The sequence below is a fragment of the Otolemur garnettii genome, unplaced genomic scaffold (genome assembly GCF_000181295.1).
Source record: "Otolemur garnettii isolate 467f Iridium unplaced genomic scaffold, OtoGar3 scaffold00012, whole genome shotgun sequence".
Classification (NCBI taxonomy): Eukaryota; Metazoa; Chordata; class Mammalia; order Primates; family Galagidae; genus Otolemur; species Otolemur garnettii.
Window position 1 is genome coordinate 19357381 of NW_003852407.1, and position 15133 is coordinate 19372513.

The 15133-nt window shown below is 38.4% G+C and overlaps 1 protein-coding gene across 1 annotated transcript in view; it reads right to left on the reverse strand.

Moving 5' to 3' along the window:
* Positions 1-7457: 7457 nt before the first annotated feature.
* RNF125 (ring finger protein 125) overlaps positions 7458-15133 on the reverse strand; it is a 46739-nt gene continuing 39063 nt past the window's right edge. The window contains exons 5-6 of the mRNA XM_003784759.3: positions 10743-10850; positions 7458-8078 (exon numbers count right to left, since the gene is read on the reverse strand). Of these exons, the coding sequence (XP_003784807.1) occupies positions 7992-8078; positions 10743-10850 (195 nt within the window). The 3' untranslated portion in view covers positions 7458-7991. The remainder of the gene's footprint in view (positions 8079-10742; positions 10851-15133) is intronic.

Genomic DNA, 15133 nt, shown 5'->3' on the forward strand with positions numbered 1-15133 from the left:
AATTAGTACCATACCTCTAATATTGCTGAATGGACACAAGATAATATGGCTTGTCTTCTCAGAGTTATATCACTGGACTAAATCGTGAAGATTTAGGACAGAAGTTGTCTAGTAGTCTGGCTCACTCAATAGGTATATCTCTAAGAAGAAGAGATGAATCTGGCTTAAAAACATTACTCATTGAGAATATCTTGGCCAGGTACAGTGGCTCATGCCTGTAATCCTAGCACTCTGAGAGGCTGAGGCAGGTGGATTGCTTGAGCTCAGGAGTTCAAGACCAGCCTGAGCAAGAGTGAGACCCCATCTCTACTAAAAATAGAAAAATTAGCCAGGGAGCCTGAGGTCTCAGTTACTCAGGAGACTGAGCATGGGATTGCTTGAGTCTGGGAGTTTGAGGTTGATGGAGACATGATGCCACAGCCCTCTACGCAGGGCACAGAGTGAGATTCTGTCTCAAAAAAAAAAAAAAAAAAAAAAAAAAGAGAGAGAGAAATAAATAAGTAAATAAAATAAAATAAAATTTTGCTGTTTAAGTCACGCAGTCTATGGTATTTGGTTATTGTAGCCTGAACAGACTGATACATGTATTGAGTTGCTAGTAAAACCCTGTCATTGCAGAAATAAATCCCAACCTTTGCCCTCAAGGAACTCCCAGTCTCAAGGATATTAGATATATAAACAAAGAACTATAATGTGATAGCTATAGCAATAGACGTGTGGTCTAGGGCTATTGGTGATATAAAGGATAGTGTGATTAACTCTACTTGGATAAGTCAAGGAAGTCTTTTCAGCCAAATAATGAAGCTTATTTTAGGCTGAGGAAAAAGTGTGCAAAATCACAAAGGCATAAAACAACACTATGTATTGGAAGTCAGAGGACTAGGGCAATAATAAAATACTCCCTAAGAACTTGGAAATAGTGAAGAAGGTTGCTCTCTGAGAGGTAAATTAAAACTAGCCATGGATGCCAGAGTTTAAATATAGTAATTTAAGGATAGAAAATGCTTCCCACACTGAGTTGACAGTAAACAGATTGATGCATTAGAATATGTAATGGAAGTATCAATCAAAAAGGGCCACTATTTAACCATGATAGAACATCTAGTTCCTCCCCTCCCTTTTTAAAAATATTAGGAATAGTGCTGAAATAAATGCCATCCCACAAATAGATTTTTATGTTGGATTAGAGTGCCAGGAATTATTTTCAGAAGTGGAATAGGGCCAAAAGGTAAGATACCATTACCAAATTGCTTTGAAATGTGTAAATTATACCACTGTCAGCAGAAAAATATGTCAGTATTACCATATCTTCCTTTCACGGGGCATTTTCAATCGGGAATTCTGCTAATGGGCTGATTACAAAAACGTTACTTGAAATATTACACCATGCCATACATTACGCTAAGAGAGAAAAGTGCTGTATCATTATAGTGTTGAAGTTAGTATCTTTGATTACTTGTAATATTTGGGTTTTAGGGGTCTTTTTAGAGATGAGGACTCACTGTATTGTCCAGCCTGGGGCACAGTGGTTGTTGGCAAGTGTGATCATTGCACACTATATCCTGGATCCTGCACTAATGCTATCCTTCTATCTCAGCCTCCTGAGCTTTCATGTTTTGTATGTGGATGATTTACTAGTCATGTTTCTCCCCTGTGAACTATGTCTTCATGTTTATTGTCCAGCCTACTTATCAGGGCCAGGTTCCTATAGTCCCAGCTGCTCAGGAGGCTGAGGCAGAAAGATCCCTTGAACCTAGAAGTTTGGGTTACTTTGACCTGGACTGATGACCACAGCACTGTAGCCTGGACAGTAGAGTGGACTCTGCTTACCACTCCCTCATTTTGTACATTGTTCTATTGTAATTTCTTTGCAACCATTATTAGAATTTAATGTGATCTTACGTGCTTATTTTCATTTTTATGTGAACGCCATTTTTATCTGAAGGCCATGGAAAGGCTTTTGGATTTTATTCCAGCAGCAACAGGAAGCCCTTAGAGCATTTTCAGCAGTGAAGCAGGAGAGTGGCACAGTCAGATTCATGCTTTTTGAAGATCTTTCTGACTACTTTATGAAGAAGGGACCATATGTCATGCATAGAGGAAGGGAGGTCAATGACACGGCTCTAGGGACCCAGGCAACAGAAGATGAAGGATGGAGCAGCAACTGTAGAAATGGAGATGGTGAGAAATGGACAGATTTGAATATGTTTGGGGGACTTGCTGATGAATCAATTGTAATTTCAGAGATTCTAATTCTGTACATCTGGGGAGAGTATATAGATGCAATACTAACAAGTAAACAGGTAGTTCTGCTGAAAGTACACAAGAAGTGTACTGAGAAAACACAGTTGCAAGGGACTTAAAACACACTTGGCATTTCTTGTTAATGAATAAGAAAGAATTATTCCAAAAAAGAAACCACTGTCTTATGTTTGATAAAATGAAAGGCATGTTGTTTGGTAAAATGATCCTGTACTTCAAGTAAAATTAACCAAAAAATTACCATGGCAAAAAGGAATATCACTTCGTTTCTAAAGAGCTAGTCTCATTTTGACTTTTCATCTCTCTTTCCACATATTTTTAATATCTTTCCCCTGTGGACCTCCCTGTCTTCTCCATCAACTCTGCCTGGCTTGTACCTTCATGACTGGTATTACTGTTAACACCCCAACATCCAGTTCTCTTCTAAATGAGAATATTGGCCAGACATGGCAGCTCACTCCTGCAATCCTGGCACTCTGAGAGGCTGATAGGTGGATTGTTTAAGCTCAGGAGTTGGAGAACAGCCTGAGCAAGAGTGGGACCCCTGCCTCTACTGAAAATAGAAACACTAATGGGTATAGTGGCAGGCGCTTATAGTCCCAGCTACTCTGGAGGCTGAGGCAAGAGGATTGCTTCAGCCCAAGAGTTTGAGGTTGCTGTGAACTATGACACTACAGCACTCTACCCAGAGCAATAGAGTGCAACTCTGTTAAAAGAAAGAAAGAAAAAAGAAAAGAAAAAGAAAGAAAAGAGAAATTTGCATGTCCCCAATGCTTTGACATTACATATAGCCACATGACTTGCATTGGCAAATGAAATGTGGGCAAGAATGACCTGTGTAATCAGCTCTCTGGGCTGTTGTTGTGATGAAGGGTGATGTAGGAAACACAGTGACATACAAATGCCATGTATTCCATGAGATGAAAGCACCTAGGAATTCTGAGGCTGGTGCATAAACAGCTGCCCTGGAGAATAGTCAGCACCCACAGTAGACTTTGGTGAGTGCTAGGGTCTGGGGGTGGTGCAGCACAGCCTAATCCATCTTAACCAATACCTCTCCCTGTGGTTCACTTTCACTGGGCCTCTTACATTGTTATTCTGGGGCAATGATTAGCCTTAAGACCCATATGTGGTCTTCTCTGGAATCTTCAGGATTAAAACACCACATGATTTTCTAATAATATACCAAAACATAAATATTTGTGGCCTCAAGGATCTCAGTCATAGGTGTCCCTTTGCAATATTTCTCTTACGTATATCAATAAAGATAATCTTCATGATAAAGTCAAGTCTTCTGAACAGACCCTGGGTTGCCTCTTTTAGGATGTCACTCTGCAAATAGAGCCATTGAAGGTTCTGTAATGCCTGTGTTCTGACCTGTACCCCTCAACATGAAAAATCCAAAAATTCACATGCTCATGACACATGGGTATCCGTGACACCTAGAGCAACTCAAATACTTAGTATGGATTTAGCAGGGAGTAAGATATATAGAATCCATCTACATCTTACCTTTTAAATTTTAACAAAGCCTCTTGCTACCAGAATAAGAATTCCATGACATTCAGTATTACTTTGTCTAAATCAGAGTTTCTAACCTCTGCGCTACTGATATTTTGGTCAGGGTAGTTCTTTATTGTGGGGGACTATCTTGTGCCCTGTAGAAGGCTGAGGGGCATCTGAGGCCTCTATCCAGGTCCCAGGCCATCTGCACAACCTACCTAGGTTATGACAACCAAGAACATCTCTAGACATTGCCCATGTCTGCTTAGAGGCAAAATTACCCCCAGTTGAGAACTAATGGTGTACAATGAATGTATATTTTTGTGATAAATGTTGCTCAATGATAACAATTTAAAAGTCTTATTATGTTTGTGTAAAAAATATGAAGATCAATATTTAAGACTAGACACAGTAAATATTTTAAGGAAAGCAATGGTCCTGCCATTTTTTATTTCATATAATAATACACATTTACAGAAAAAAAGAATTATACATTTTAAGTTCTGATCATTATACAGATATTTTTGTGGTTGAAAAATGGAAAAAAGAATCTCTTAGTGACTTTTAAAAACACCTTCAATGTTTGAAGGTACAAATTATTCTATCAACATGCACTATCTGGAGTGAGCTCACTTCAAAATGAAAGACACTTAGCATCTAGTAAAAGTAATGAAATTCAACCTAATTGAGACAGGATCTCTGAGGAGATCTGACTTAGAACTTCATCTACCATAGATTCACAGTGGATCCATTTTTCCAACCAACATTTTAGAAACTTGGGTGCAAAATTATATGAAAAGAAAACCTCTGTAGGTTTTTGTGGGGTTAGAAGAATTTGGAATAATTACATGTAAATCAGTTTCCCCCCACCTCCATAAGACCTTGAAAAGGTTATATCTTGAGGCACTATAAAGAAAATGAGTGAAATTTTTTGATAGCCAACAGCTTCAAATATTGGTTTCCACTTTTTATAATAAAACAATGAACTATAAATTCCTTTTTATACAAGGCTAAAGGCACAATGAAACGATACTTGAACTTCAGCATTTTACAACCCCGAATAATTCAGAACACAAAATAATTCAGGTGGCCAGCACCTAATTTGTCCTGTAGGTGGCAAAATCATCCTATGAGGAATCCAGGGATAGGCTTCAGAATTTCTGTCCTGAGGTTAGTAGTGGTAGATGACGTAAAGCTCCACTTAAAGTTTTTCAAGTTCTGTGGATTTAAAGATGTCTTTTTTCCTGCTCTGAATTAACACGGGTTTGTCTGTTAGTACTAATGCTCAGAAATAATATTCTTTTTTTTTTCAGGCACTAGATTTTCTGACGATTATTTCTGAAAAATTCCTCTCCTTTTGGTTTTTGTCCAACAGGTTTTCCTTTATTATATGATTCCTCTAATTTGAAGGAAGAGAAGTTGGAAAACCAAAAATCAGTGGCTACTTGTCAGCAACTGTGAAAAGCAAGCCTGAAACCATATTTAAAAGGCAGAACATAAGGCCACCTAGATTTCACCCAGCTTTACATCTTTTCAGTTGTCTTGTCCTGGATGGAAGCACAGAACCAAGATTTTTAAGATGTTATGGATAATTTTCATAGAAAATTTGGGGCACCCTGGTTATCACTATACCTATGTGTGAGGAACAAAGAAGCTTGTAAATGATTACAAATTGAAAAAGCTAACTCTAGACCAGTAACATTTTATCCTCAGGAGTTGATCTCCATGCATGAAGGAGTTGTCTTCATAACTCTGTTGGTTCCTTTCAAGATGGAGATATATTAATTTACACCCTGGGTCCGTCATTAAAGAGCCAGACCAACAAAACAAAACAAAACAGCCAGAGCCATCACACAAAGATTAGTGGCAAACACTAAATATATAGTTACTTGAAGAAGTAAGATTAAGTGAGGATAAAAAGGAAAAAGTATACTATGTTACAGTAATATGTTCTGAAAACATTGACATGGTACAACTACTGGTATTTAAAAAATAAGGGAGAAAAGGAAGGACAAATGAAAACACTTCTAATTGTTCCAATTATTCTATTGGTGTGGTTGTACACATATTATTCTTCTCTGACAGTTACATGGGTAATGTAAATAAAGGACATGAATATTATGGGTTATTCTAATTTTACTATGCCCTATGCCCTTGAAAACCAGGATTTTCAGTATAGAAGAACAGAGCTATAGTTGTAACAGAAACATTAGGTTAAAACCCTGTTAATAATTTTATTTAGCAGTATTGAAGAGACTTGTGATGTGTTTTATCTTCAAAAACATATAGATATTTCCTATCTCTCTCCTAGAAATGACCAGCCCAGTAGCAATGAGTAACCTTAAAGCTCAGACTACGCTTTCAGAAAACCATTTCTCACTAAAAGAAACCAGGCTTGCTAGGGATAGGGCCAATCCCAGGTCTGGGTCACAAATCATATAGGTTGAGCTTGTGATATTTTGTTATACAAGCTATTTAAATCTTCTAAAGTGATATAAAAAAGACTCAGAACCAATGACAATGCTTTAATGGTCAATAATAAGACAATTTGAACTTTGATAAAGTAATATTTATAGTGGATTGAAGCTCATTAAATACATTTATGCCCACAAGTTTATAATACTTGTACTTTAAAATACCTAGAAGAAGATGGGGAATAAGTTTATTATTTTGAAAACTGGCAATAAAGGAGAAAAGGTCAATATTTATTTTCCATCTTGTATATGAACGCTATCACTGGTTAATTAAGTAACAAATGTGGGAAGTATCTCTTTATAAAAATATTCTAACAAACAAATTAAAAAGAAATGATGCCATTAGAATATTCCCCAACCTATAATGAATGAATAGATTTGGGCGTTGGGTATCAATTTCATCTAATGTCACAGAAAGGAAGAGCAAGACATTATTTGCCTTCTGATGAAAGAACAGACCATAAGGCCATGACCTAGAGTCTAGTCAAAGACATTGAACCTGAGTGTGTTCAAACCTTTGGATCCACGTGCCAATATCCAAAGGGCAGAGGAACATGCAATTGCATTATGAGTGAACGGTCAACAAAATGTAGACTGCAACAAACCTCTAGGCCCTAAGACCAGGCTGGTTTTTCAATGGGTAAATTTTAAGGAAAAAGAAGGGAGAAAGGGGAACTTGCAGATTAAAAAGAAATGTAAAATATATATCTAAAAAACATTAAAATGAATATTAAAATATAAAGATATGCACTTATATCTTTATTTTTGTCATAAAATAATAAAGAAATGCAAGGAAGTGATTACTGTCAAAATCAGGCTAGTGATTACTTTTGTGGGATTATAATTGTGGCAGCCCACAGAGGGGACATGTGGGTAACTGGCAGAGTGTCTAAAAGATTGTTTCCTTACAATAATGCATGAGGCTATATATTTTGTGTCTGGCTTTCAGCCTTTGTTGGTTTTTTTTGTAATTTTTAAAGGTTTAAAATTTAAGAACTCGAAGCTCTTAGGGTTTTTCCACTAAAAAGCATAGATACGAATATTCCTACTATAAATGCCAGTGGATGGTTTTTAAGAAATTGCCTATATTATAAAAATGTTTCCAAATAATAAGCTACAAACATTTGGAAAATACAGTATTAAATTCATAGATGTGTATAGTTATAAAACATCAAAGAATTAAGTATACTTTTCTAACACAAAATTTATTTTGTTACAGCATAACCAATTTAACAATTTGGTTAAATGAACTTTGTCGATTTCCAAAATTTTCCTTTCCTGCTCCCATACAAGATTACTCATGTTCCTATATTAGAGATTAGAATGAGAGCATTGGAATAAATTTCATAGTTCCTTGAATGTCTGTCCTTTGGTTTTTTCTCTGTTTTCTGACATAGGGCAAAGATTAGTTATCACGGCTAAACCAAGATGGTAGTTATTAATATGCAGCATTACACTCAGAACCATCAAATTCTCAGAGCTCAAGCTCCTCCACCCACAGCAGTAGCCTGTGTCTCTTTTATATATTGACTGACACAGACTAATTTTTGTTATTAAATGTCTTAGAAAGTCAGGAATATAAACCATCATAATGAAAGCAGTTTTAAGTGCACTATAACAATAAACATACACAAACATATAACCGCATTGTACAGTTTTGTCCATCAAACAGTGATAATCTCCCTACACATGTTAAAGCAGCATCTTAAATGGTGCAACTGAATGGTCCCCTTCCTCTTCCTTTTAATAAAATTATGTGGTGTTCGAGTGATTCACATATTCAAGAAGTGATCGGTCTAAGACTCTTCGGATAAGAGCTTCCTCAATTATATTAAAATCCTACAATAAAGAAAAATAATTAGAAACATTCAGAGTCAAAAGTGTTTCAGAAACTGGAGGATGGCGGTCAACGCAACGCTCTCATTTTTGCAGGAAACCAAAGTGAATGGAGTGGCTTGTCCAAGGTTTCACAAAGGCTATCATAGAACCCAGGACTTTTGCCTTGAGGCTAATACATATTCTATTTCACCTTACTGTCCATCGGTTAATTAGTTACTGTCATAATTGTTAAAAAGTCTTGATTTGGAATTTGAAGGTTTTTTTGTTTGTTTTTGAGACAGAATCTCATTTTGTCACCCTCAGTAGAGTGCCATGGTGTCATAGCTCATAGCAACCTCAAGCAATCCTCTTACTTTAGCCTCCCAGTAGCTGGGACTATAGGCACCTACCACAATGTCCAGCTATTTTTAGAGATGGGGTCTCTGGCTCAGGCTGCTCTCTAACTCTTGAGCTCAAGCAATCCACCTGCCTCAGTCTCCCAGATTACTAGCATGCAGGTATGAGCCACTGTGACCAGCCTTGAAGGTTTTTGTTTCGTTTGTTTGCTTGTTTTGAAACAAGAGTCTCTCTCTGTTGCCCAGGCAACAAGCCCTCCACACTGCAACCTCAAACTCCTGAGATCAAGTGATCCTCCTGTCTCAGCCTCCCAAGTTGCTGGGACTACTGGTGTGCCTGACTAATTTTTTCTATTTTTAGTAGACGAGCTGGTCTCAACTCCTAAGTGCAAGTGCTCTTCCTACCTCAGCCTCCCAGAGTGCTAGGAATACAGGCAGGAGCCCTGCGCCTGGAATTTTAAGTTTTTACCTCATATAATTAGTAGTTTTCAGTCAATATTACATATCTTGGTCAGAGGATAACAAACATGGACCATACAGTTAATTTAAGGTGTTCCCACAGGATTCCCTAATGCCAGCAGTACTAATGAATGTCTATTGCTGAAAAAAAAGTTGTTGCAAACAAAACTCTCTTACTTCTGACCCCAGGTGTCAAAATAAATTCAAAGTCAACACGTTCTATAAATAAAATAGCCATTAACAGCCTTACCTTCTGCAATCCCTCTCCTCTTCCCTAATTAACAAACAAAACTGAAATATCCATTCAAAGTCCATTCTAAAACATTAAAAACAAAATCTACAGGAAAGCCAGACTGCACAGTGGACAAGTGCAAGTTATACTTGATACTGGCTTATTCTTAGGCAATTAGTTAACCTTTGAGCCTCAGATGTTTCACAGTTAACGAGGATAAAAATATTCACTTCACAGAAGTTGCTGCAAGAAATAAAATGAGATAATGTGCATAAACTATCTGGTCGCTCAGGAAAGAAAAAAAATAAAACAAAGAACACTACTTGAAGCTCACTTCCATATCCAAGAATACGGTTTTGAGTGGCTGTTAAGAATATTTGTTCTTATCAAAGTGGCTTCATCCTGACCAGCTCTGGATCATACTGTGTCCAAATGATCTTGAAATAGAGTAAATAAGAGTAACAAGAACAGGCATGGACTCAACCTGCTTTTAGTTTTTTCAAACAGTCTCACAGCGACCTTAAACTCCTGGGCTCAAGTGATCCTTTTGCCACAGCGTTTGATTAGCTGGGACTCCAGGTGCCCACCACTTATGCCTGGCTAGTTTTTCTAGTTTTAGTAGAGAGAAGGTCTCACTCTAGTTCAGGCTGGTCTCCAACTCCTGAGCTCAGGCAATTCATCTGCCTCGGCCTCCCACAGTACTAGAATTAGAGGCTTCAGCCACTGTGCACGGCTCAACCTGCTTGTAGAACATCTCACAGAGTTAAGATAAGGAGGAACCCCTTTGTGTTACCAAAGAGAACCCACAGACCAAAACCAAGTTCGAGTTCTGTGTGGCTTACAGGACAGAAAAGACATTATTAGACAGAGTGGAGAATTATAAAGCCATGGTCATGTACCTGGTTCAATTCCTTAAGTAATTACAATAATCCTACTTTATTTCCACCCCATCTCCAACTGGCCTAACATCTGAGCCTGAACTGCACAAATCACTCTGTAGGCATTATTTAATCCTCAGAAGAGCTTTTGGGATGAGGTGCTTTTGCTGTCCTCACTTACATGAACAAACTGAGGTTCCAAGGTTAAATATCTTCCCTAAAGTTTCAGGCAGCTGCGACAGAGCTATTATTTAAACCCAGGTTAGAACCCAAGCTCCTTGTGTCTAATCTAGATAGATATGTCCAATGGGCAGTTCAGAAGGCATGGAGAAAATTTTCAAATGTCCCCATCACCCAGCTTCCCCAAATGGTAACATCTGACATAACTACAGTGTGTTGTTAAACTGGGAAATAAGCAATTAACCAGACTAACAGACCTTAGATCTGCCAGTTTTTGTCTGTACTCATATATTTGAGGGGGTCTATGTAAAAATTAAAAATAATTTTTAAAAAAGTTAAATATGGTTCTTTACACAATGGCTATCTAGAACACAAATAACTGTTTCCAAGGCAGATGACTACTTTAATATTAATAGTCAAATTTATAAAAAAAGAACCTTTATTTTCATAGATTCCTACTTAAGGCTAACTTAACACTTTAGCTAGATACACATTTTTTTCCCCTCTCAGTTGGATTAAGAAAGTAAATGTAACACAGACAGCATAGAAAAATAACACAAAAATAAGAAAATATACTTACTAGGAAATCATCATAAAACAAAGTGTGACTATCTTGCAAATGTCTTATTAAACTGCCATTGAAGGTACTTGGATTCTCGTTAGGTATTAAACGGCAAAGTGGACAGAACTGGAAAGAAACAAGAACAAGAGCTCAGCAAAGAATTTAAAGTAATTATGAGTGCCAGAATTTAAAAAAAATAAGTAACTATTCAACAATATTACAGTTAGTACATATATTGTAATTTGGTTCATTAGTTCCCCACCTCTTGCAATACTTCAGGTTGTTTTGTATGTGAATATTTTGTTAATGCAAATAATGTCACCTCTAGTATTTACCTTTTGCAGGATTATCTTCTTAGGATAAATGGCCAGAAATGGAGATCACCAGGTCAACAGTTACCAACATTTAAGATTCACAATATCTATTGCTCTGTATTTTTTATTGCCATCAGCAATATAAATTACATCACACCAGCATTACTTATTCACATAGTTAGTAACACCTATTTTCCTAAGTTAATAACCATTAATGGCTCTTTGTGAAACGTTTTCATTTTGAGATATTTATAAACTCACAAGAAATTATAAAAATTATGCAAAGAGGCTCGGCGCCTGTGGCTCAAGTGGCTAAGGCGCCAGCCACATACACCTAAGGTGGCGGGTTCGAATCCCGCCTGGGCCCGCCAAACAACAATGATGGCTGCAACCAAAAAAATTAGCCAGGCATTGGGGTGGGCGCCTGTGGTCCCGTCCCAGCTACTTGGGAGGCGGAGACAGGAGACTCACTTGAGCCCAGGAGTTAGAGGTTGCTGTGAGCTGTGATGCCACAGCACTCCACCCAGGGGGACAGCTTGAGGCTCTGTCTCAAAAAAAAAAAATTATGCAAAGAGATCTCATATTCCTATCACTCAGCTTCACCAAATAACATGTGGCATAACTACAGTGTGTTGTTGAAACTAGGAAATTGGCAATTAACCAGACTAATAGATCTTAGATCTGCCAGTGTTTGTATATACTCATGTTTTTCAGTGTGTGTGTAGTTCTATGAACTTGTATCATAGGTACAGATTTGTACAACCACAACACAATCAAGTTAGGGAACTACTGTTACTACTAAGCAACTCTACTATGCTGATACCCATTTACTTCCTTCTTTCTCCCTAACCTCTCGTCTCTGCTTCTAAAATTTCATCATTTGAGAATGTTACATAAATAGAATTATACAGTACATTTATTAAACCTTTTTTTTTTTTTTTTTTTTTTGTGGACACAGAATGTCACTTTGTTGCCCAGTCATGAGGGCAGTGGCATGATCATAGCTCACTGCAACCTCAAACTCCTGAGCTCAAGTGATCCTCCTGCCTCAGGCTCTGGAGTAGCTGGGACTATAGGCATGCCCACTATGCCCAGCCAATTTTTCTATTTTTTGTAGAGATGAGATCTTGCTACATTGCTCAGGCTGATCTTGAACTCCTAACCTCAATCAATGCTTCTACCTTGGCCTCCCAAAGTGCTAGGATTACAGGCATGAGCCACTGAGTCTGGCAGTATTTTACCTCTTGGGATTGGCTTTTTCTACCTAGCACGATGATTTTGAGACCCATTGAAGTTGCTGGCTCTATCAACAGCTCCTTCCTTTTTATTGCTGAGTAGTCCTGCAGCACCCATGGATCACCCTGAAAGACAAGCTTCCCCAGAGCCAGCTGTCCAACCAGGACCTGCAACTTGTGAAGGGAGCCATGACAGCCACATACTCTACGCTCAACAGCTCCAAGTCCACCCCTCAGCTGAAGCCCATCGGGTCATCTATCCTGGCCTAGCGTCCAGTGAGGAAGCTGCTGTCCACCACCCTGTGAGGGGCCAGGGCTGTCAGGCCACAGGGCAGTGCTAGCTTGATGGACATAGCATCCTTCCCAGAGGGAAGCAGGTCCAAGCCACAGGGCTAGAGGGAGCTGGAACCCCAAGGGGTCCAGGAAGCAGCCAGCCCAGATCACCCCCAGTGAGGGTGTGAGAAGTGCCTTCTTCTCCAGGATGGACTCTTCTCGGCTCAGGCTCTCCAAATTGAAAGTGATTCACTGAACAGACTCTTTTTTTTTTTTTTTTTTTAAGGAAAAAATGATATCAGACACCATGGATTTTTACAAGACCCATTTGCCTTTCTGGGAGTGGAAATAGCCAGTGCAGCCCCAAGAGGGGCATCAAGTCCCATTAGGATTTTCTGTGGCTGAGACTCCTTAGAGCAGCTCTGGGATCTCACCATGTGGACCCCACAATAGGCCATCTGTAGCCTCTGCACACACCTCCAGGGTGGTCCAGTGTCACTTCAGAATCTCTAGCTATTTGCAGAACTCACTGTATCCCCACAACTCCTTTTTTGTTCTGTTCTGCTGGAGGGTCTAGAACCACAGCTCCAGGCACCAGCATCTACATCAGCCCGCCAGTGGGTCCCCTGCGGTCAGGTTGGGCAGCCCCAGGGAGAGGATGTGGAAAGCACTTTTTGGCCGACTTCTGCTGGGGTCCGCCACAGGACAGAGTTCACAGGAGGCCAGTGGGGTGGGCCATGAGGGGCAGGGGCTTTTTTCATTTCTTCCTCAGCTGGTAACTCAGGGTTCATCTGTTCATGGCCTTTCCAATAAACCTACAATTGCATTTTAAAAAAAGAGAGAGAGCTCAAAGTTTGAGAGCAGGTATAAAGAGCTCACAGTTTGGTTATCCATTTACTTTTTGAAGAATATGTGGGTTTTTCCGGTTTTTATTTATTACAAATAAAGCTTCTATGATATTAATTTAGGCATGATACTGAATATTTATGTACAGATGTTTTCATAAACAAAAGTTTTCATTTCTCGAAGATAAATTTCTAAGAGTGAAACTGCTTGGTCATACAGTAAGTGGGTGTTTAACTTTGTAAAAACTTCCACACTATTTTTCAGAGTGGCTACACCGTTTTATATTCTCACCAGCAATGTGTGAATTATTCAGTTTTTCCTCGTTCTTGCCAGCAGTTGGTACTGTCAAAATTTGTTATTTTAGCATTTGGATAGGTATCTATAGTGGTTTCTCACCAAGTTTCAATTTGCATTTCCATAATGGCTAATATAAATAACTCTTAATGCAGATATTTTGCTACATTTTAACCTTATGTTTTTAAAAACTTCTATCTCTTCATGCGTTCATTTTTACACTGTGATATGCAGACTCATTATGAGTGCCATATATGTATTATTAGGCAGTGTTAGGTGGTATTCTCATATCATCCTCATAACAACTCACTGAATTAATCATGATCCTCATTTTGCTAATCAGTGCCATTTCAGAGGGGAAAAAACCTGCTCAAATTTACCCTGATATTAGTATTCGATCTGGAATCCAGGCCTTTAATACATAATACAACTTTTTTTTTCTTCTTCACATTTTAACAATGTCTGACTTATCAGCTTGGATGATAACATTTTTCTTTACATTGAAATGAGTATTTGATATTATTCTTTTCTTTCTTATTGTTTTCTGAAGATCTCAGTTTCAATGTGCTCAATTTCTACAAACAAGGGCCGATTCCTGAACTTTGCTTGACACCATTAATCTTTATGTCTTGTTTTAAAAATTACATCCTTTTAATTATTATTGCTTTATAATGATTTATGATTTTCCAGTGTTGGCTACTTTGCTTAATTAGAAACACTGCCTATCCCAAGACAGCATTTAATCTACCTTGAGACCTCCATATACAATGAAAACAGAGCTGAGACCAAAAAATATTTTAACAGAAGAACAATGTTGACATTGCACAGCGTGAGGGAAGGAGCACCATTTACAGAAATTTGTTCATTCAACACTCTTTATTGAGCCCCTACTATGTTCTAGAGGTTCTTAGAATATGGAGACCAGTAAAGTACTCTGAAGTATTAAATCCTAGCCCTAGCTGTGTGATCTTGAGCAGTAAGTTTTCTCTTCTGTGAAATGGGGATAACGCCTGCCTTGTGGAGTACCTGTGATATTTAGAGATAAGCTCCTTCATGTGCCAGGTGCATTCGTATATTTGGCATTCAACAAATTCTAAACATTTACTACTACCTGATCCCTGTCCGTGAAGAATTGGGGCTCCCTGAGGCAAGAAACTACGTATGTCCTGTGGACCCAAAAAATAATTTCCAATTTCATCTCAACCTCTCACTGACTTACTGTTGGCAAGTAATTAATCTCAACCTGTAAAGCGAGAATTATTTGTGTCCCGGGACTGTTGGTAGATATAAAATTATACCTCATTTAATATACTGAAGCTCAATCAGTATATTAGCTCAGTCTTTGGCACAAACAATGAATGGTTGGCTGGGCTGGTGGCTCATGCCTATAATCCCAGCACTCTGGGAGGCCAAGGAGGGTGGATTGCCCGAGTTCAGGAGTTACAGA